At 41.9% G+C, this 24,283-nt stretch overlaps 2 protein-coding genes across 12 annotated transcripts in view; both read right to left on the minus strand.

Annotated features, from left to right (window-relative positions):
- The window catches only part of MAP7 (microtubule associated protein 7), a 98,774-nt gene extending 82,225 nt beyond the window's left edge, over positions 1–16,549 (minus strand). The window contains exon 1 of one of the 6 annotated variants that reach the window (XM_083607697.1): positions 16,397–16,549. In XM_083607697.1, coding sequence (XP_083463823.1) covers positions 16,397–16,457 — 61 coding nt within the window. In that variant the 5' untranslated portion in view covers positions 16,458–16,549. Of the gene's footprint in view, positions 1–1,450; positions 2,439–16,105; positions 16,189–16,396 lie in introns of those variants that run through there. The other 5 variants (XM_083607696.1, XM_083607694.1, XM_083607695.1 and 2 more) reach the window with 5 other exon arrangements.
- Positions 16,550–18,901: 2,352 nt separating this feature from the next.
- The window catches only part of MAP3K5 (mitogen-activated protein kinase kinase kinase 5), a 91,140-nt gene continuing 85,758 nt past the window's right edge, over positions 18,902–24,283 (minus strand). For 2 of the 6 annotated variants that reach the window (XR_014546641.1, XR_014546643.1), the window contains exons 27-30: positions 22,878–22,990; positions 21,640–21,752; positions 20,228–20,318; positions 18,902–19,867 (exon numbers count right to left, since the gene is read on the minus strand). Coding sequence is in view for 2 of the 6 variants with exons in the window: in XM_083607595.1 (XP_083463721.1) it covers positions 19,807–19,867; positions 20,228–20,304; positions 21,640–21,752; positions 22,878–22,990 (364 nt within the window). In the remaining 4 variants the exon portion in view is untranslated. Of the gene's footprint in view, positions 19,868–20,227; positions 20,319–21,618; positions 21,753–22,877; positions 22,991–24,283 lie in introns of all 6 variants that reach the window. The other 4 variants (XR_014546642.1, XR_014546644.1, XM_083607595.1 and 1 more) reach the window with 2 other exon arrangements.

Below are 24,283 nucleotides of genomic sequence, written 5' to 3' on the forward strand. Positions count from 1 at the left end.
CAAGTTAACCCTCCTTAATATCATGCAAAACTCACTTTGAAGAGAGCACCCGAATGGACACTTCAACATGAAAGCGAATGTCCAAACAAGAATCTGTGTCCTGGAAACTGAAGTGCTAAGGTAAACAAGTTTGGAAGGGCTCAGTTTCTAACAAGCCCATTTGCTCCAAGTTAATTTCCCCCAGTAATTGCATAGAATATAATTTCTACTGGGATTATGACATACGTACATTAAAATAGATAAACAAGAAGATAAAGTAGCTGTGGCTTTCCCAACGTAAGTAGTTTGGGACTTGGGGTGGGGATTAACTAGAACAGCGAATATTCAATAGCTCACTGTTGAATAATTTCCCTCCATTTCGAAGCAAGCATTTAAAAACTTCGAAGTGCATATTTTGAAGTACCCAGCCTCCTGGGAGTTAACTATTCAGCTGAGCACATGAATGTAACTGTCATTTTCAAACAAACTAGCACAAAGTAAACATGAATGCTGTTTAAATCTGTAAATATTAGCCTGTCAAACCCTCCCATGGGTTATCTGGCTGAATGAACAGGGAAAATAAATGATCACTCTGTCAACAACACAACTGAACTGTGTGAAGTCCTCCTACTTAATAAATACTACCAAAAACCTGACAGCTGTTTTTCATGATTTCACAGTACTGTTAGGAAGGAATTCTAATGTAACATTTTCAATTCTCACAGCTGAGAATGCAAAGGTGAAAAAGCAGTAAGAAGTGCAGTCACCCCAAGTCCCAGGTCAAAGGTTGAGACTGAATGGCAGATAATCAGAACCTCAAAAATTCTGGGGGAAGGGAAGCTATTATGATGACTACAGATGTTTAGTTGAGATTTTGCCAAGCAATTCTCTATAAAACCTCCTTTCAAAGCATGTCTGGACAGTATTGATGTTTTGGGTCAGATGTTTTAAGTACTGTACCTGAGCAAAAATGTGTACCCAACTATCTATAACGCCACCACAATCTGCACAAACACCAGCTGAAAATTTCATATTGCGTTAGTTTCCTCAGTCGTCTGGTTTCCTCGGTGGTTTCTCCATTTTAATGACTTTGTTTTATCAGAACGTGCCAAAGGAATAAAACAAACAGTTATTCCCTAAATAGAAACACAAATGCCTCTTTACATTATCAGAGCTTTGCTGTTAACTGACTGTGTGACTAAAAAGATACAGCATTTTATTTTATGTGATAAACATATCACAACAAGAAGCAGAAGGCACAGGTTTACAGCCCAGAAGAGTTAAAATCCAGAAATCTAGCAATAATATTTCACTAGAAACAAACACGTTCAGCATGCAAAAAAGTCAGAGATACAAAACAGACAAATCCTACCCATTAGGAAGAATAAGCAACATAGCTATCAAAATATACTATTTGCTGAGCTGAATATCCTACAGAGAGCCTTAGCTCCCTGTATTAAGTATTGCATACCTTTCAGTCTCTTGGACTTGCCATTCTTTTGCTGTTCATCTTCCTCATTAATGGTGAACAGAACAGGTGTATTTGGCCTCACGCCTGCCTTCTTTAGCCTCTCTTGCCGGATAGCGGTTGCCGAACCAGGCATGTTGCTATCTTCTTCCTTACTACAATATATCAGTCCCAGACTCCACTTAGCAGCTAGCTAGCTGCAAAGCAGCTCGTTCATTTGTAACAGATCCCGTACGGGTATAAGCAGTGCACAAACAGCTGACGAACACCAACATCCACTTGGCAGACGAGGGCCTGCAGTTTCCTCCACCTTGACGAAATAAAATAAAAGGCCTTAATTAAAGGCCCATCGGTTTGGAAACCTCCTCCTTCTCCTCCTCTTGACGCCTTTAAACCTGTTCAGTCAGATCCCACGTCTTCTGTCCTTCCTGATGCAGCACCTTTCCCCCCTCCCTGTATCTTCTTCTTCTTTCCAGCTACTGCACACTGAAATATTCAGCAGGCAGCCCAAGAGGAGAAAATATGATACGCCACCGTTAACAGTTGCCCTGACAACAGTGACATATCCTAATCAAAAGGAGGTCCGTGAATGTCGTCTCCTCAGCTGCAGGAAAGCAGCCTGCCGGAATGTTCCCTCTGTGCACTTGCTTGCTGCTGAGGCAGAGGAAGCCAGCGCACAAAAGGCCGAAACCACCTAGCAGGCTGGGCTGCTCCTTCTTCCCTCGGAGACTGGGTGGAGAAAGGATGGAGCTCCTGCTTGCACAAGCAGGCAAGTTCTGAGGAAGGGAAGCCGACTAGCCTGCAGGCAGGTAGGTAGTATTTTTTGCCAGTTCCTCCCTTAGCTCAGAGTCTGCAAGTTTTACCAAAGCAGGCTCTCTCTTTTGAATTCTCCAGCAATGCTCCCGTTCTTGCAATTGGAAAACATGCTCCACGAAGAAGGTAGGTGCATATTCCGTAAAGGGCAAAAATCTCAAGCCGGTACACAAGTATTTTCTTGTGCAATTAAATAAGAAGATGGTTTTAAAAAAAAACCTGAGGCAATGCACCTTGCATGAATAACTGGTGTTCCCTTTGGCAAACATTAACTCGATGCAGCACAAAGGTTATTTGTAACAACAACTTAAGAGGACAGGACAAAGTATTTATCAAAGTTTTCCGGCAGTCAAAGTGTAACATGACAGTGCTCTTTGCTGTTTATAGTACATAAGTCTGCCTGTACTTTCCATTTCACGAACAACTTTGTTTGTTGGTTTACTTCCTTTTACTATGCCTTTCCGCTCATGGCAGCTTAAAATGTATAGAGAAACAGATCACAAAATATACGCTAAAATTGTAACAATGCATAAAAAAGAAACAGCACAGAGCAAGTTTTTTTAAACACACACACACATACACAAACAAACAAACACACACAGCAAGGAAATTAAAAAAGGGGAAAAACAGAAGGCAAACCAAATGCTTGACTGAACATAAAATCCTTTACATTTCCACAAAAAACTGCACACAGTCCCATTTGTGCTATAGATTTAACGCAGTAGCATACCACTTTAAACTGTCATGGCTTCCCCCAAAGAATCCTGGGAACTGTAGTTTGTTAAGGGTACTGAGAGTTGTTAAGCGTTATTATCCTCACACAGCTATGGTTCCCAGAGTAGTTTAACAATCAATCTCTCTTCCCAGGAAACTCTGCAAATTAAAGCTCTGTGAGGGAAACAGGGGTCTCTTAACATTCCCCACTTAACTGTGAGGGAAATAGGGGGCTCTTCCTATCCAGGAGGATCCAGTGGCAAGTCTGGATGAACAGAATGAGAGTCCAGAGTCTGAGGTACTACACTGAGAAACTGCCATCCACGGTTCAATGGCTCAAAGTTCCTGGCAATGCAACCCTAGTATTTCCCACAACAAACAGAGTGAGGAAATTAAAGTATGCACAGTACATGAACTTCTCTCGGCCATAATGGCTGCTTGGCAAAAAACCTCATCCATTTCAATATCCAGTGCTTGAGGCACTTGCAGTAATTTTAGTACTAGGCAAGAAACAAACCTCTATTCGCCAGCACATCCTGCAACATTTCTTCTTCTCAACCTAATTCGAAGAGGCTTTATGAGGCAAATCTCAAAAAGTGTACCTAGAGGATTTTCAAAACTATAGCACTCAGGCACTGGCGGAGGAAGATAAGTGCAGGGAGAGTGCACCGCCCCCAGCAATGCAATCCCCGGGGTGCCATTGCGGCTGCCCCCCCCGTCCCCACAGGACGCGCACCCTGCCCCCGTGGGCGGCGCCCCCCCGCCTGCTTTCCACCCCCCCCATCCAGAGCATGAAGCTCCGCCACTGCACTCAGGGGGAGGCTGAAGGCTGGAGTGTGTGAATGTGTTGTGTTTTTTTAAAAAGCAGTTCTAGACTAAGTTTTTAAAAGTACATTTCTATTTTGAAATTAATAATTCTGAACAGTCAGCTCATAAAAATATCATGGCAGTGTATAATAAAACCATCAAAACATTACCAAATCATAAAATATAGAAAAAAATGGCCAACACTGAATCTAATTACTTCTCTGAAAATGATTGGCAAACCAGAAATGTTTTCAGCAGATGAAATATCAAAATTGTAGACATTTGTCTGATTTCAATAGGAATAGTATTTCAAAGCACTAGTAGTGTCACAACCCTCACTTTTATGGGAGACGCTTGCTCACTTAAATTTGTTCAAATGTTGAAGAGAATTTGCTAGATGAAGCAAAATGGTTTCTCTAATACACCTTTTGACTGAGGTCAAAGGTCCATCTTTCACACATCCTTCTATGTATTTGTCATTTTCTGTGTTTGGCCTCCTTGTCACTCTCTAGGAAAACTCTGAAAACAAACCCAGTGCAAGGTTATGTAGATGGACATAACCTTGGGCTAAAGATATATGGGTTGGGTTCCCTTTCTGTGTTCTTCAGAACAAAACAGATGCATAGCAATCTGGGCCAGACTTGGAAAGCCAAACTTTGCCCTCGGTTCTGGATACAAGCCCTCATTCCATCCCCCATGCTCAATGGCTAGTATTTGACTAACTAAAAATAGGTGCGATGGGAGACCTCTGAAGATTTTGTGAGCACAGAGAGAAACACTCATAGAATCCACATGTAAACAATGGCACAAACTACTGAGCTAGTTTTGCCTCACCATGTTTCCAGTTTTGTTTAAGCTCCTTCCTTCTTGGCAGGATTCCAGCTGTCACGTGTGACACAAGGTGTACAATGAGGCAGAAAATTTTAAGAACAGAGTGTGAGCCATATGTAAACTGAGTAAATCCCTGCATGGCCCAAGTTGCTCATACTTCATTAGTTTGCCTCCCAGCATTTTTCAGCCCATCTTCTAATCTAAAGATGAACTAGAAACTTCATTTCTCAAACTTTATCCACAAAAATGCACACAAACATGTGCACAGACATTCTTGATTAAAAGAATGAGCCGGATATTTTTGGTTATTGTAAGCAGCACAGTCATGTCTTAAATAGGCTCCTCTCCCCCTCAGAGAACAATAATTTAGAACGTGTACAATTCACATCTAACAGTTCATGCCAGCTGGCTTTATTTTGATTTAAATAATAATAATATGAAGATCTGAGTTTCTTCCCTTCAGTTTGGGACCTAAAGAGGAAACAATTGCCCCCTCACACATTAAAGCCCTATGATGGGACAGGGAACAATTGACCTTTCCTGATCCTTTAAGCCACTATTCCCCATCCTGGTGCCCTACAGTTGTTTCCGACTATAGCTCCTATCAGCCCCAACTTTAAGATATTGAAGGGTCATTAGGAGTAGGATAGTGGGGAGCTTGCTTCCAATAAGTCTTCTTCCCAAGAATACTTCAAACTGCTAGTGAGGCTTGTCACAGATTAATTTATGGGGAGGAGGGATAATTTCCCCTCATGCACTTGTCCATTTTAGGACAACATGCTCAATGTGACATTTTTCCAAGGGACTTTGCTTGTAAAAACATAACTGTTAAGTTCACTGTCTACATCCACCAGTCGTGAATGTGTTTTATTAAATTTATTCCTTTTTTCTGAAAGCTTCAGAAAAGGAAAGACCATCAGACATGGGGTGGCTGATTTTTGCAAAGGATTCACCAGAGCCAAGTACATGGCCCGAGGAACTGAACTGTTCAATTGCAAATGATGGCAGATGATAAAGATATCAGCACTGAGCCTTGAGGTCTTTGCCTTTCCTGAATGCCTCAAATATGAAAGGAACAATTGGGATGCACAATTATGCTTCCCTGGCTTCAAAAGTAGATGGATGAACACTTGGGGACAGAATACACCACTGAGGAATTCAGGCCTGTATTCAGGGATACATTCTCTAAATGTCTTGTCTCATATTAACCTGCCACATGACATTCTCAAAGTCACTCAACTTTTCATGTTTCTGCTTTGCATGCACACCCTGTAGTCTGACTTGCTCTATGATGTATAATTTTGCACTGTAGACCACCTTCGGTGTCCTTGTCACAGAAAGGCAGTGGAAAATGCAAATATAAATACACGAGTACAGGACAATCTATTCACACCATTTCACCTTCATCTTCCCCCTCCTGAACCACAAATTCTCTTTTAACAATGGAAGTCCCTGCCAGTCCCCAATAAACAGCTAAACAGGAGCATTTATAACTCCTTAGGGCATCTACATTCACCACAGAATAGCCATGATTCAGAAATGTGCCCATCAGGGTGTTTCTCCCTCAACAAACTTCCCATATGAGACTATGGCTGTATAAAATGCATTTGCAGGTGGCATCACCTCCTGCTATCACAGTGACAGATAGATCCACTTCAGCAGTGATTATAGGAGGTGGCACTTCTAAGATTATGCCACGCTGTGCACATTCCATTGTGAGCACACACCCTAAGCACTTCCTTTAGCGCAGCCATTCCAACCTGATGCCCTCACAATGTTTTGGACAAAGACCCTGATTTACTGCTCCTTTGCTGCCATCAGAGATAGTGTTTTTTTTAAGCAACACCTTTAATTGGCAGCAAATTTGAACACTGATTCTGTCAATGATGAAAGAAAAAGTATCATGGCACCTTAAAGTTGTTAGGCCATAAGTTTTTGAGCATGTGATTGAGTGTATTCTAATCTGTGAAAGCTTATGCCTTAATACATTTGCTCCATCTTGAGTGTGTGGCACAAGACTCTTCGCTATTTTTGCTGTAACCAACATAACTATCCCTCTGGAAATTGTCAGTGCAATACCGTAAATAGAGGACAGCTGATTAAAAATGAATGAAATTATCTACCACACACTTAAATATGCAGCAGGAGTCAAAATAGCTGAGTCCTTCCTCAACTTTGGGGGAAAGTTAATTATATGCCATTAAATGAGTACTCTGGGTATAAATTGCCATCGCTAACTTAGGAACAATGGAATGAACAGGTTTGCACTTGGAAGTAAAAACCATATATATAGCACTTTTTTCAGAAATATGGGCCTACTTCAAAGAAAAGTTAATACACCAAACATAAACATTAATATTTCCTCATCATGGCGCCAACACTGATATTACCAACAAACTAAAACCTCCCATCTCTACTTCTTAAGTGGTATTGCCTACTAAGCAGTTAATTCCTCATTATCCAAATATGCAGTGCAACTGTGTGTTTACTTCTCTCTCTTTCTCTCTCATCTCGCTTACTCTAGGAGATTGTTTCTTTTAATTCTCTAGAGCTTAGGCATTCAGAATGTTTTTCTCCTACTCTAGTGGTCTGGTTGGAGTTTTTGTCATGTTGTTAGAGAAGGATGGCCAATTTAAACCCAAAAACAGGTTTGGACATGTTTGGTACTTGCATTTTTGCATTTTTTTTTCCAAAGTAGAAAAGAGAAGCATGTTGTCTGGTGGCTACATACTGCCTACTTAATTGAGATAAATTGAGGAATAATGTTTAATTATCTTTGACATGCCAAATCCTTTCCCACCTTGAAAACAGATGAAACACTTCCTTTGTATGCACACTCACTTGCGCTCTCTCTCTGGAGGAACTGCTTCAGAGTTTATAACATGCCTTCGTCATTTACCACAAACCAATATCCCTGAACTCTAAAAAATAAATTTCCAAGCCCACTAGGCGTATGAGCTTTTAGAATGGTGGGCCATTAAATTCTATTTCCTGCCATTTCCCTTGTTCTATGGAATGTTGCTATATAGCAAATACCACCAGCTATTTCCTTCAGACATCTTTTGAAGGCATGCCTCTTTTCTTCAGGCTCTCTCTGGCTGTTAAAGCTGGACTCTGCTTTTCTACAGTGTGATGCTGTGTTGTACTTTTTATAGTCTATAATGTTTCTTTCAGTGGTTTAGACCATTGGTTTTATTATGCATTTCTGGTTTACTGTATACCTTCTGGATATTTTTAGAAATGGTCTTAAAATAAATAGCTCAATCAAAAGAGGAAGATCTGTGCACGCATTTTGTTCCCTATACTGGAATTAACAGAGCAATCATAAATGTGCATGTGGTGAGTGAAGTGGTAGGAGATTTGCCCCTTTCATAGACTGACCAGCAGGGACGGCTCTGCTGCCCCAGGTAGCAGATTAAGGCGGGGGTAGGAGATTGAGGTGCTGTGTGGTGCTGGAAGACAGAGCTGTTTGTACCACATGGCTGGCTCTGTGTGTGTGTGTGTGTGTGTGTGTGCGCGCGCGCGCGTGCCAAGCTAGCTATCCTCAGGTGCAATGGAAGACGCTGTCCTATCACCAGTGCTGAAGTAAGATTCAACTGAAAAGTGAAATGGAGGGCAGGAGAGGCATGCCCATTTGTCCACATCTTGCTCCAGACCTACCTGTTAACTCACTCCAGCCAGAGTGGGGAGGTGGTTTCTCTCTTGGGGCTGTTTGTTTGCTTACTGAATTGCCCCCTCATTTAAATTAGCAGGAGGGAAATTAATTATTCAACACACCTGATCTGGGTGACTGTCAAGGAAGGAAAGAAAGGGCTTTGAATCCAATGTATCCAAGATTATCCCAACACAGCCCAGAGGTCCTACATATATCAGGTCCTACCGCTGGTGGAAATGTTGCTATCATTGCAACTATACCCACAGAGCCTTCTACAGATGAGCCAGAGGCCTCCAGGATAAGGCGGCCATGGCCGGCCATCAGAGGTCCTCCCTGTTGGTGGCCACCCTTCTGCCTCATCCTAAACCCCCTTCAGCCAGCCTTCACCAGGGGTTAGGATTGCTCTGCAAAGGGTCTCCCTTATACTTTCCATTTTCTTTATGAAATGAGCAGTGATCATACTGCATATGCCTGCTGACTGTGAAACTTTTTATTATAAGGCTTTAAAATATTGCATCAGTATTCTAGAAGGCATTTATGTTTTAATTATGTAAATATGTGTGAGAGCACCTTCTGAAATATGTTGCTTTTAAATGAAAACCAATCTGATCTTGACAGGTTTTCATTTAAAGAATATTATTTTTTCAGCACTTTTTCAGGCCCATTATCTGCAATATCATTTTAATGAAAACTTGTTAAGATCAGAGTATGTTATAATACAAACATTTCAACCGTCTTCAGAAAGTGGCATCATAAACAAATACAGTACATCCTTTACAGAACAGAAAAAATGCTACAGCTCAGCAGCATATCCTTCAATTAAAATATCAGCAGCACCATCTTGTGGTTCAATCTGTGTATAACTGAATCCAGTCACCTAACTACACAGAGCAGCTGCCTATACCTAAAACGTGATAGTGTTTGCAGTATTTGATATCTTATTTTGCTTCACTACTCAGTCTGTGCCTTCAGACTGTGGATCTTCAGTCATTATCGTTCTGTGTATGTTAACTGGCGGCAAGAAACACCCCTTCCTATATTTACTATGTTTTTGTGATAAAATAAAATTTCAAAATGCAGCTGCTCTCCAAGGGCAACGGTAAATGTGAGACTGTTGGGCAGATTCTTAAAAGCTCAGCCTTGCCTTCATAAAACATTATGTTATCTCCCTGACAAAGTGCCTTTGGAGATCAACACAGGGTGATGATGGATATAATGTAAAGAGAAATCACAGCAGGTTCTTCCTCCTCCCCTGAGCACAATTTCCTTCCTGCTTCACAATTTGCATGTGAGACAAACACATCAATGAATCATATTACTCTTGCTCCAAAGAGCCTGCTGGATAACTCCAAAGGCTCTCGTCTAGCACCCTGTTCTCACAGATGCCTAAGAGAAGCCCACAACCAGAACTGGAGCACAGCAGCACTCTCCTCACCTGCAATTCTCAGCAACTGGTATCAGGTGAACTACACACTTCTTCTTTTTTAGAGCACTGTACAGTGGTACCTCGGGTTATAGACGATTCAGGTTACAGAAGCATCAGGTTACAGACGCTTCAGCTTACAGACTCTGCTAACCCAGAAATAGTACCTCGGGGTAAGAACTTTGCATCAGGATGAGAACAGAAATTGTGCGGCAGCAGTGCAAGGCCCTATTAGCTAAAGTGGTACGTCAGGTTAAGAACAGTGTCAGGTTAAGAATGGACCTCCAGAACGAATTAAGTTCTTAACCTGAGGTACCACTGTATATGCATTTATGTTTGTTTGTTTGTTTGATTGTTTCTCTCTCTCTCTCTCTCTCTCTCTCTCTCTCTCTCTGTGTGTGTGTGTGTGTAAACAGTTTTGAAATTGCTCCAGGAATTAAAGGAATTTTATGACATCCAAAGAAAACCTGACTGGTATTCATGCTTTTGACATTTTGTTTGCCTCACCACTTACAAGATATACCTTGTAAAATATACCTAGTAAAAAAATAAAAGCAACAGCCAATAAGGTGAATTTTCCCATTCCCAGAATCAAAGTAAAACATCCACTCTCATACATGTAGTACATGTTTGTGCACAACCAATGGAGACTAGGTCAGACTGTCTTCTTGGGTGGAACTAACTTAAAGCTATTTACTTGACATAAAATACACACTGCATAATTACAAGCAAATAAATTTGATCCAAAGTGTAGGAAGATCTGTATCCACAAGGCTCTCTCGTCTCTCTTCTTAGAAAGGAAATTTGATAAAGACACGGGATGTTGATCACAGCAGATGTGTGTTAGGACTGATGCATTTATTTCCCTTAAAATATTTTCCTTGACAAAGGACATCCATTCTCATGCACAAGCAGAGGAAAGGGTGACAGCTCAGGGGAAGTTTAGTGAAAAGCACGAGCCATTTCTAGTGCAAGATTACCAAAAACAGCTTCTGTTTTTAAACACTTAGTATGCCATCCTGCTTACAGTTACAAGTGCACATGTCTCAAGGATTTCAATGGATTTTTCGCCCTGTAATGGTGTGTTCCACTACAGTCATTAAAAAAATATAATTTTAAACAAGTAAGAAAGACTTATTAAAATGTAACTTGTGATTCTTGGCTTCCATGTGTTTAAGACTAGATGAACTTTGATACAGAAAGTCACTTAAAAGGTAGCTTTCATTAAGTATGTTCCAGCAAACAACATAGACTACAACTTCCATCAGCCCCAGACAGAAAAGCCAGTGGTCAGGGTGCTGCAGTCCTGCAACATCTGGTGGGGAATGGTGACTGCTTAGGGAAGGCTGATCTAGAACAGTGGCTCACGCTCAGTTACAAAGAAGATGAAAGAGGAAGAACTCTCCATAAACTGATTAAAGGAAAAGAACTCTCCTGTAAATAGTGACGCCTATGCTGGTATTTCCTTTGGTGCTGCCATCCATCAAGGGAGAAAAATCTATTTCCTCTGTAGAAAAGAGGATATCTCAAAACATGCCACTGAATATAATTCCATGTCCTTGTGACTAACACCTCCAGAAAGTAATTAACCTGCATTGCAACCTATTCATTTCATCCACCTACATGCTATTAGGATTCTGCTACCCCATATCCTGGCATGGCACACACTGGCAAATAAATTGCTTTACATCAGCTAGGGGCACACAAATACCAGGGACTGATTTGAATTACATTTGCCTGAGTTCCAGCCTTTTATTAACGCGATCACCTGCTACACCTTGTTGTAAGACATTTTGCATATTACACACCCACCCACTGCAAAAGAGAAAACTGAAAGCCCTGCTTTTCGAAGGGAGTTCTGTAGCAAACACTAATTCTAGGATGTAAGGAATTAAATAGATTCGGGGGGGGGGGTGAAACAAACAATTTGCACAACATAAATCAGAGTCAAGACGTTACTCGGCACATTCAGTTCTGAACATCATGTGAGATTTTGAAGGAGCAAGCTTATGCTGAATACAGAAAAACCAAACCATTAAGCAGCTTGACCCTATTCAGAGTCAGATGGACTTTTGTGGGGGTGTTGCTTTGTGCCTTTTTTTATGAACTGCAGCATTTTGCATGAATGTGTTCGTATTATAATGTATGTCCATTCATACTTTGGTTTTAAATCTGCTGTTAGTTTCTTGGAAGCCATTAGTGTAACAAATGACTAACAAGGTAAGAACAACAGCAGCAGCGGCAGAGTTTAGGGTAAATAAGCCCACTGAAAGCAATGGGCTGTGGTTCCCCCAACTCTGAATAGGATCAAGTATGTGCTGTTCTCAACTGAGAGATACTTTTAAAAACTCTGGTACAAAAGGTAAAAGCATATGTTGGCTCACAGTCTCCTTTGTCTGCATGTCCCACTTCCATTAGTCATGCCAACAAAGCAGATGATCAGGTCCCCACTCAGCAGAACAATCAGAATTGCCCCCAAATGCAGCTGGGTGGCGCTGTGGGTTAAACCACAGAGCCTAGGGCTTGCCGATCAGAAGGTTACCAGTTCGAATCCCGTTGCTCGGTCCCTGCTCCTGCCTACCTAGCAGTTCAAAAGCACGTCAAAGTGCAAGTAGATAAACAGGTACCGCTCCGGCGGGAAGGTAAATGGAGTTTCCGTGCGCTGCTCTGGTTCGCCAGAAGTGGCTTAGTCATGCAGGCCACATGACCCAGAAGCTGTATGCAGGCTCCCTCAGCCAATAAAGTGAGGTGAGCACCGCAACCCCAGAGTTGTCCGCAACTGGACCTAATGGTCAGGGGTCTCTTTACCTTTTACCAAATGCAGCAGGGGTAGCTAACTACATTTTGAAGTTAGTTAAGTAACGCACCTTACCATTTAAAGACGTGGGGAAGCTATTAAGTCCAGAGTCTCAAAAACTCTAAATGCACCACTGTCTGCAATAGACAGGTCTTCCTTCTTTGGCCAGCCCCACTCAAGACCATTCTTGAGCAAAAAGAAAATTCTGAACCTTTAGCTTTCCTTCTGGCTAATCTGACTCTTTCCTCTTATGCTCATGCCGATATTTCACTCTGTACCTTGTCACTCTACTACCATCTTTGTCTAAAGTAGACTGAATACTCTCTGGGGAAAGATTGCATCCCTTTCACATATTGCAGAATACTTATTTATCACATTAACATATCAAGGTGGTGTACAATACATACACATATAATAAAGCACAGAATGTCATCAAAACAATGCAAAATAATCATTCAAATGACTGGCTAATCTTAAGAAAACTTAAAAGAGAATAGGCCTGGCAGGATAAGGAGGTCCTCAAGAAACACCTGAATGTCAGTACCGAGAATGCCTGCAAAATACCTGCTGAACACAGCGTAGGGCTGCTGACACTAAATGTCTGACTTCTAGTTGAAGCGAATCAGGTAAGTCTCTGTAAACATGGGGGATTGAGCTGTGATATAAGAGCTCAGGTGGTCTTTATGGTATCCTAGACTGAGGGTGCTCAGGGCTTTATATATTAATACAAGAACCTTGAATCCGGCCCAGTGTCATATTGGCAGCCACTGCAGATGTTTTAGAAGATGTCACATGCTATCAACCATCTACCCCCATCAACAGTCTATCTGCTGCATTCTGTACTAGATGGAATGTCTGGTTCAGGCCCAAATGCAGCCCCCATATAAAACACATTGCAAAAATCCAGTCTTGGAGATACCAAGATACTACGGTCACCAGGCTATTCAAATATGGCTGTATCCTGCACCCCTGACAAAGCTACCTAGCATGCAGTTAAAAACAGCACTGTGGTTTTGCTGTCAACTATTCAGGGTATCTTCCAAATGTCCCACACTGATTCAAAAATATCTGACTGGATCATCAGGCACAGATTAATCGGCCTCTATCTCCTGGTGCCTTAGAGATGCTTTGGACTACAACTTCATTAAGCCCCAGTCAGCACACCTATGCTGGTCTAGGCAAGTTATTGGTTAACGTTATTTGCAATATTGCACTATGCTTCTGTAGTTCAAGAAAGAGAGCTTTCTTATTTCAGAGTTTTCATTTCCATGAAATTGCCTGGCAGTTTCACACCCTCCCATTCAGCTCCTAATCCAGAAATAGTGCATAAAGTGTTAAAAAGCACACATCTAGCTACAGATCTTTAGCACCCTGCCCATGAATCTCTATTCTTTATGGCAATTTAAATAAAACAGATATGCAGAAAAAACTGCAATGCTACACAAGAGACAGACAATATGAAAAAAATGCATGACGAGTATTAGCTTTATTTCAATGTGTGGCTTCAGCAGTACAATTATGATACCAATAAAACAAGGAAGTGCAAATCAGCTCATATAACATGCACTCCCAGAACCAGCTGCAATACTGACCATCCTTAAAATTAGAATACAGTGTACCCAGAATTGGCTATTTCTACTCAGTAAGCTACTTCAAATTAAAATCGAAATCATTAATCACACACACCATGCCACAACTCTAGCAAGTGTGCTTTTTCGTGTACGTTCAAATTTATTGCTATGAGTCATTCCATTAGGACCAAGTAGAGTTAACCATGCATGTACTTCTGCGCAGGATTTTCGACTGCAAAGCGTACACCTGCCTTTTAGCAGAAAGCTTTCAAATCAGATTAACCACACTCTATAGAAATCAGCATGCTGAAAGCTTCTGCTCTCCAAGTGCTGCCAACCAAGCTATAAAACCCCGGAAAATATAGTTTAAAAATAAAATGTAACTCCCTTACACTTATGGCAATCTAGATCAGGGCCACTTCCAAGTCAAATGAGCAAAATGCAAAGGTGGCAGTTGAAGGACAAAGGCAAAGGGCTCCCCACTATCATGTGTGGCTAATCCTGCCAGGAGGGGGGGGGATGGCTTGAGAGGGAGAAATAGGGTGACCTGGTTTGACTTCATAGTGGGAGGTTTCAGGCCTGCATCACTTAAGGTACCTGAGGCTTGGCCTTGGTATCTTGTGAGACTTAAAGTAAGAGGAGAGACCTATAAATGTCCAGTTTTCTGGACCAAATTTCCATCTAGTCCTGCATCCTGTATTCCACAGGGGCCAGTGAGATGGCTTTTGGAAGTCTACAAGAAGTCACCAGCCATCTTCAGTTGCTATTCCCCATCAGCTGATAAGCACATTATTGAAGGACACTGGACCCACTACAGTTAGTTCCCATTGTTAGGATTGTTTGAAAGTAAATAGGTTCTAAAAGGGAAAGGCAAAACTCTGTGGGCTGCCCTACCAAGATGGGAAACAGGGCAAGGAAACTAAAGAGAGACACAGGCAGGATTATTTCAAGGTGGGCGTTCCAGTAATTAATGAACCAGATGGAGCGAAGGGAGTTTGGGGGCGAAAATGTTCCCTTCTCTGAGGCAGTATGCAATATTTAAGGAACACAGCTGTTGAGTTCCAGGAAAGCTTAGGGGGTAAAGGAAGGGAATCTCAGCCAGGATATAGGGAAAGCTGTCAAAAGGGCTTGTAAACATGCAAGAGTGGCAGGTGGTTCCAGTGGGGACGCAACTTCACACCTCCCTCTGCTTGAAAGGGAAAGAGATGATTTATCCAGCATAGGTCCTAGGGGAGCTGTGCCAGGGAAACATATTGGCTTGCTGTCCATGGCAGTCTTTGGGGGCCCTGCAACATGGGTCCTTATCTGCTAGTCTTAATAGCTACTGTGTTGTATCATGCTCCTACCAACAGAGTTATGATTTGCTTAATCCACCTCTTTACTACCTACAGAATAAACAAACTGTGTAATGGTCTGATGTTCAAAAAAAGCTGGCAAACACTAGATGTCACAGTTCTGTTCTGTTCTCTTTAAATGTGTCGCATCTCAAAGTAAAAAAAAAAAGCCCATGAGCAAATCACAGAAAACATTATAGCACAAGCTGCAAGTGCCAAGATTCCACTAAAATCCAACCCCTTACCATAACAAAGTAAACAACAGAAGATGCTGGGGAAATCAGCAACAGCTTCGCCAGTTTTTATCTAGCAAGGCTGCCTTTAATTGTTGCCCAGGAAGCAGATACTCAACAGGTGCAGCTTTTCTCTGTGAAAAGCTGCAATCATTGCTAATGGCAGAGGAACCCTGGCAATGTAAGAAAATGGGAGGGGGGGATTAAGAAGGAAGCAAGCCAACTTCACTGCAATTTCTGAAAGCCCAACTATTCTCATACAACCCATTAGTTCTCTTGCACATCAGAACTTTCGTGGTTATGGCCGCACTGAAACCCTCGATTTTATTTTGGGGCGGGGAATTTTATTCTGGATAACGGAGCCTTGGCAAGACATCCTTGACCAAGGTGAAGGTCACAAAGCAACCACAGGTATAGGACGATTTTTATTCTTTTTATTCTTCCTGAGGAACTGGGGTTGTGCAGGTGCGGTGCCCTTACCTGTTCCAGCAGGAGGCGGCCGCCGGACCCAGTGGCCAGGGCGGCCGCCTGAGTGCATCCACATCACCTCAGCAGGCGCGCCTTCCGCGCCAGTCCTATGACTCGCTGGCGCGCCTCCACCCTGGAGCGCATCTGGTGTTTTCAGACTCCTTCCCTCAGCAATAACATCCGGCTTCGAACCGGGCGAAGAGGAGAGAGGGGCGCTCGGGCGCTCGCCGCCTCCCAAACAGACGCCCACCCCCCACGGCGCCCCTTCAGCCCTGTAGGCTGAGAGCCACGGGCCAGACTCACCTGTTTGGGCAGCGGGGACGCCGCTGCTCTTCTTGGCGGCCGCTCCTTCTGCCTCCGCCATGTCGGCTCCCTCCGCTCCGGCGCTCCGCCCCGGAGCTGCTCTGTCCCACCCCCGGGGAGCGGAACGTGGCCCGGGCAGGTGAGAGGGAAAAGGCGCGCGCGCCACAAGCAGACCCGGGAGGGAGGGGCGCGTGGCCGGGCTCGGGTGTTTATGGCGGACAGCGCCATCTAGTGGGCAGGTTGAAGGCGAGGGAGGTGATGAGGATGCCGCCGCCGCCGCCGCCTTCTTCTCCTACCCCTGCCTGAGGCGCGACGGAGCCCCGCCATCTCCAGCTCTTGCTCAGGCAGGGCTGTGGTGCCTTTAAACGGCACGGCCACGGGGAGACTTTCATTGGCTGAGGGGTAGGGTGAGGGGCTGCTTGTTGGTCTGCCCGCCCCATTAAAGTCGCTTGGCTTGTTCCTGAAGGATTGAGGCTTTTGCCTCGCCCAGAGAACCATTGTTCTGACTGGGGCGTCTGCTCAGCCGACTAAATAAACATGCAACAATAAAGTACGAAGTGGCGCTTCCGCCCCAACGTCTTGAAAGCTGCACATTATTGTATATGGGGCTCAAGTGAGCGGTGGCGGCGGCAGAAATTGGCATTTTAATAACCCTCGCTTTATCTTCCGCTCTCGCGTTTATTTCCTTGATTCTGTTGCGATCCAAGCGCCTTTAGGCACCTCGGTCCCTTCGGAATCCTGCACTGTCCGAGCCCCCCCGGCTAGACGAGCAATTTGGTTAAGCGTAAGGTGGTGGGGGGGGGGGGAGTTTGCAAGAACGAAGGGCCACGGATTAGCATATGCTAATCGAAATAGAAATCCGTTTGGCTAAACTTTGAAATCCACAAAACAGTCGGTAGAAATGAACTGTGAACTTTGGATTAATTTGAGCCAAAGTGCAGCAACGAACAGCAGCAGATGGTGATAAAGCCACGTTTCATTCCGTAGCCTGGAGAAGGTGAATGAAATCTAGTACCGATTGTAAAGAAATTACAGCATTATATAACCCAGACTAAAGAAATAAAAGAATCCTACACAATGCATGCGAAACAGCATTACAATGACCCATTTGAACAGTCAATGAGTTTAAAAGCATTTCTTGTTTATGCCTGTTTCCTGAGCTGCATTCAGCTTTACCAAGTTAACCTCAGTCTCTGGACGTGTAGCTGCATTCATTTTCTTGCTTTTGAGGCTTGCAGAGCTCCTTGTAAATTTAAAGGATCCCGTCCAAGCATTATGAATTGCTAGTTCATCCACTGGTGTAGTGCATCTACTGGTGCAGAAAGCTCACTGAGGTCCAGCTGACCCTTTTGCAGCAATGGGTACTGAGAAGCCGTGTTTTTCGCATACAGGCCATGACTGATCAGCCTCACATGAGTGAGTTGAGAGGGAAATGATGTTTGGCAATGAGGATGGAGAGAGATAAATAGGGCAGGGGAGGACACTTGCCATTTAACAGCACTCCTGATGCATTTTTCTTTAAAATTCAACAGTATTGTCACTTGTTTCGCTATTGCTAAATCAGAAATTTGTACTAAACGTATAGTGATGATTTTGGCAGCTGCCTCATTGGTTGGTTGGAAAAGGTTGTTGCACCAGAGCAAAGGAGAGTCCAGCCTTATTGGTAGGGAAAGGGGATTATATTATGTGTTGCAACTGTCCTGTCTTGTCCCTGAAATCTGATTTTGCTACTTTTGGCACACTCAGAATGCCTAATGGAGGTTTTTTTTGGGGGGGAAACCCTCCCACTTTCCAACAACAGACCTCCACCTCCACACACACACACCCTATTTTTGAATGGCCCTCAAGTCCAACAGCATTGCCAGGAAAAGTGCACAAGTATTTGCATGGTACTTTGGATCCTGGTCATAATCTCCTGAGCTACTGCACCAGTGCAACTTTCATCAGGGTAAAAGGGCAACTCCAGGGCAACACTCATGCAGCAGCTTCTTACATCTTATCATCACTAAACTAATGATTATTTTTTTTAAAAAAAACCCACTACCAACTAAACCAGGCTTCTTCTGTTCTTGTACAGAAGCAAGAACTCAGACTGTGCCAGGCTTCTATTGAGAGACAAAAGCACTCAATTTAGCTACTGGCCCACCTCAGCCCTTTTTGATTATTTAAGACTAGCACTAAACTGAAAGTATGTTAAAGCAGTTTTCAGTGCACTGGTGGCTAATTAGTGTATGGTCAAGTGTACTAAAATCCTATCAGTTATTTCCCCACTGCTTAAAAAATGCATCTGCACATTCCTTTGATGTACAAACTGATGGGTAGTTTTTCTAACTTCTACAGATATTTAGACACTTTTCCTCTGTACTATACTTCTGTAAAGATGTTTCTGCCTGCTATACTTTCACTAGCAGGATCCTTTAATTATTCTCCATTTCCTCCTGTTTGTCATAGTTCAGATCTTTCAACTACAACTTTAAACCCAGTAAGTCAAGAAATCTATCAGAATTGTGCATCATTTTTTATTCCTAAAATGTATATCACAATGGATAGCTTTAGAACAAGCTAACAGTACTATATGTATTTTCAGGCATATGTAACTGGTACAGTTCAGTAGTACATAAAACAACACTAAAAACAAATTGCACTGTAGACCAGGATTTAAGTTACTAAAATAAAAACAATATAAACATTTATAAAGGACTGTAAGTACCAAGTATAATATTCAGCATACTAGAAGGAAAAAGCTACCGAATAAGCTTTACACAATCATTTCAGTTACGAATTCCACCCCAAATTATGAAAACATGCAAGAGCCTCAGAACAATGTCTTCAGTCCTTGGAAAGACAATACCCATGGGCCCTTGTGTTTTCCCCGCCCAAAACCTACCCCTTCTACTGAGCCACCCACCCCACCCCAGGCAAGCTGCAAAGCCACCCTGAGATTGAACTGATAGGTCTCCCATCATTCTCTTCTGTAGGCTGAGGAAAAGAGACCGAGTCCCAGAAAACACCCTGCCCCCATCACAGGCTCTGGTTACAAATATTAACGCAGAAAGCTAATTTTCACATTTGCTTCACTGATGTGGAATCACATGAAATCGTACAATGGGTCTTTGTAATATTTACATGGGTTTTGTTAATTATAGCCGCTGTTCCATCATTTTAGAAAAAGAGAAGATTCTGTGTAAAAAAATATTTAAAACTAAAATAAAATTTAATGTTGTAGACAGGTCTCTCAGGAACGTTAGGAGTAGACGCAGCCAGAAAGCTGCAGTGTCCTTAGCAACGGTAAACAAATACTGGATTAAAGTGCAACAGCATTTTTATCTTTTTTTAATACAGAACTCCTGTTCTGGGCTGCTGGAAAGCTCCAGTTCTCTTCAGAGATGGAGGAATCCCTTCAGTCGGGGTCAGGTGTGCTTCTCTCGGAAGTCAGTGATGGCCTTCCACAGTGTACATAAAATCCCACCTCTGCAAAAGAAAGTCACAGCAGGCTTTTTTTTTGTTCTGTTTTGTTCAATCAATCACTGTGCAATAATGACATCCTAATGGAGATTTTGATGTATATCTTATAATTAAATGCAGTGCACTAGCTACATAATTGATAAAATGTACTAGTTTAGTTTTAGCTATCATTAAAAAAATACATTAAAAAGCAACACAGTTTGTATAAATGCATTATAAATAAGGATTCAATATGTATATGTGAAAGATTATGTCAATCTAAGAAGCTTGTAAATAAAAGTAATCGATTCATTGAAATAACAATAAGCCCTTTCATAAAATGAGTACTACAAGTTGTTGGGTTTTTTTAAAAAAACACTTGGTTACCTGAGTCTAAGGCATTTTAGATCATCTCGAGTAACATAGCAGAGAACGTCCATTAGTGTGTAGTCTTCGGCCAAAAACTAAAACAAGAAATCTATGATGAAAGTTATGCTGATTGTGCCACTGGTTATCACTCTTGCTTTAGTCTCAGGGTTATACAATATCCCTGTTTAAATCAAAGTCTATTTGTCTGAAAGATGCACAGAGCACATGTAACTTATGAAGAAAAGTGTAAGATGAATGTGTAAGAGTAATGTAATATTTTTGTTTAATACTTTAGTTCTTTATGTACCCATAAGAGCCAAGTAAGAGAACCATGCTGTTCTGGATTCTTTCTACAGAACTCTGGAACTTACACTGTAAAGACTATAACAAAGACAACTGAGCTTTGGTCAGAGGCAGTGCATAAAGAACCAGATAAACTGCTCAAAATTAAGCAGTGTGCTAGTCATTAGTGCATTAGCATTTTTACACTAAAGTTCAGGGCTGTGGAACCGGTGGCCCTTTGGATGCTGTTGGACTCCAACTCCCAGTCAGCATGGTCATAGGTCAATAATGATGGGTGCTAGAGTCTATCAGCAGCACTAGGAGGACCACAGGTTTCCCTAACTCTACTCTAGACATTAAGAATATCAGCTATAAGCATTTAAAACAACAACAGCCCAACAACCGGAGTCTATAAACCATTTAGAATTTATTTTTTAACAGAAGTCATGGGACTAAGCAAAGTTGCAAGTAGAAGATTGCTTGTTTAGCTGCTTTGTAGATTGCAATAGAGTCGCAGAAGGTTTTATCCAGGAGTCGTCGTCAAGGTCGGGGCTGAATGCGTGCACTGGAAAAGCCAATCCAGCATTTCTACCAATGCATCCATGCAACCCTGACCTCACTAGCATCCTGGCCCACCCAGATGAGCAGTAAGTGACACCAATGTCAAGAAGGTGACTCCTTATGACACCGGCAGCTCCTGATTTGTTCACTCACCAAAAAAAGTGACTTTTTTGGGGGGGAATGTTTGGCTTAATGGTAGTTTACAGAGATTCTTCACACTTATCCCCTGAATGCCCATAGCTCAGTGGCAGAACACATATGTGACATATGTAGAAAGCCTACAGCTCAGCTATAGTACAGTGACATTGGACCAAGTAATAAATAATAAAAGTAGCTCATGACTGAACTAGTGATCCAGTGATCAGACATACTGTATTTCAACACACAATATTAATTCAAATCCAGGAAGGATGAACAAATATAGTAATTCTTTTTATGTTTTTTATACACATCGCATTTTCTTCCCTTTATTTGATTTCCCCCCTCATCAAACAGATAGATAAAGCAACATTTAAAAGTTTGCAAACTAAACCTCTGGGTCTAGCAAAATCACAAACAGAACATACCTAATAAAATATCTTTCCTACCCTGTTTATGGTTTCTTCATCAGCACCATGAACTCTCAGCCAATTAGTAAGATCTGGATCTTCAACCCCTCCATCAGTTGTGCTATGGTGAGACAGAGACGTGCCAGGAATAGCTGAAACAAATTTTTGAGACTGGTAAGTTAGTGCATTTTTACATTTACATGGACCCATAAACTTCCTCCAACCTTCATGCGGAATTTTACATCATGTGCCCTATAGTTGCCAATGGGGCGAAGTGCTAGATAAAGACTGTGAACTTCAGAAATGATCGGCAGCCAATATGAAGAAATGGCAGGGAAGGACTGTACCCACTACCCATATAATCATGCCATTTGTCATTTTAAGTGACTTGATTTGGGAGAACCCATTTAGAAGAAAAATATTTGTTCACGATCCTTGTGTACATAAAGTGCAGCTAGCTAAAAAACATCATGTATGGTTCAAATTTATGTGAATTGTTTTTTTAAAAAGTGATAACAAAAATGGATCTAACTCGTCCACAAAATAGTTATTTCAGCAGAGTGATTCAAAACAATGTGTGCTAGAACATAAGATTCAAATAAATCTTAGTTTGCAGGTATAAATAACTTAGGGCAAAGCTTTGTGAATTATAGATAAGTGATTACTGAGTGGCAAAAGGCACCCAAATCTTATCAGATCTGTTGTCAGAATTCTTTCATAAGAACTGCCATGCTGAATTACAACAAGGTCAAGCCTTGTGACAATTAATTTGAATTGTTGCAGAGAAACCGCATGGGCATTTGCTTTGCTCTGTACTTAACAAAAGTGAGTTGTATCATTCCATTTTGTGGTCTAGGTTTCTGCTCCTGCTTACTCTGGTAAAGCTTCACAATGACAGTGTTTACACATAAATAATAAAACTAGGAATGTTACAGATTTCTTTTTTAAAAAAAACCCAGCAACCTAGAAATAAAATTAAGAGAGAATCTTGCTGTTAGCTAGTAATGTATAAATCTTTGTTTTAAGTAAAATTTGTAAAACACTTGCTTTACTGATGCTATACGGTATCAGAAATAATATGCATGCTGTGGGTATATCATATGCCTGTTTCAAAGAACTAACTGCCTAGAAAATGTGATAAAGCGTCTTAAACAAAGGAGGCAAAACAACCAAAATGAAAAAGATGGGTCAGGGTGCATGTGAAGGCTTTGACTGCTCAGTCTTCTTTTGAAAAGTGCTTTGAGGAGCAATTGCCTTTGAAGATTCTAGTGGAGCACCTATTGGTTGAGTCCTAAGCTTCAGGTGTTTGATCTCCTGTTCCTTTTCTTCTATAGCGTGATGCAACAGGGCTTGAAATTCTCTCTCCTTCTGCACTAGCTCTTCCAGTAGTCTGTTAAGGAAGTCAGAGAGATGAAAGGAAAGAGTTACATTTCACTGTGTGTTTGCCACGGTAACAACATGAAGTGAAAAGCAAAAAAATGCAGAACTGCATGAGTAATTCCCCAAAGCTACTTCCATATCTTCACACAACTTCCATGCCAAACAAGAGTACCATAAAGCAAGCTTCTACAGTTAATGAAAAACAGATTGTGTATACTTTGCACATGCAAGAGCCACCTCTTAGGCCTATTTCTGAAGTTCCAAAACCTATGCGACTTCCATTCATTTAAGTGAAATGCATTTATTGTTTAATTTCTACCCTGCCTATTGCAAATAAAATCTGAGGAGGAATGCAAAAAAAAAAATAAAATAAAATAAAAAAATTCTAATAAAATCTCATTCAGAATCAATAAAATTCTCTCTGAACTCTCTGGCAATGCATTAGTAATGATCACTAAAGAGCAAATTCAACTGTCTGCCTAATTAAAACATTTAAATTGTAATGATGGGCTGAGACAATTCTCCAAAGAGAACCAGTTCTGAAGGCTGACAACTGCATCAGAAAAGGTTCTATATGCTGTTCTGTGAAACAGCCCACCAAGACTGAAGGATCCCAGAGCAAGTCCTTTAGAATCAAGGTAAAACATTACATGAAACAAATGCTAGGAAAGGAAAGGAAGAAATTAGGAGGTGATAATTTTATGCAGTTGCAAATTATTATGCGTGACAAAGGAGTGCATATATGTAGCAAGTAGGGAGAGGAGGTGAAATGAACAAGAGACCATCCAGTCAACAACACCTTTCTCATCTTGCTTCCTTGTCCCCACCCCACTGTCAACCAACTGTTAGACAACACAGACAAAAAGAGTATTTCCCCACCTGCTTGCCAGTGTGTAATGCAAACAGAGGATGCACCTTTGCCTCTTAAACTGGAGCTTGGATTAAATAATATGTGACATAAAGAGAAGCAAATGACCCTCCCCTACGCAAATATCCCTCTATTGTTCTTCATATGAGTCCTTCACAAAAGCCTGTACTGCGATGAAAAGGTGGTGCAGGACTGTGTCTGCTTCCAGTGTAATGATGAGTGGAGGATCACTGGCCTTTTCTATAATTTCCCACCCCACTTCCTTTGCCTCTCTCAGGAAGGGGTGTGTGTGTCTGGCTGCAGGAGCTAACTCCCAACATTTACTCTCCCCACCACAATGAGATCCCAGGGAACTGATAAAAGAAGTACTGTTCCATTTCCCCACCACACTGAATGTCCCAGTATACAACACTGAGCAGGAGCAAGAGATGGTGA

The sequence above is a fragment of the Podarcis filfolensis genome (genome assembly GCF_964270895.1).
Source record: "Podarcis filfolensis genome assembly, chromosome: 3".
NCBI lineage: Eukaryota > Metazoa > Chordata > Lepidosauria > Squamata > Lacertidae > Podarcis > Podarcis filfolensis.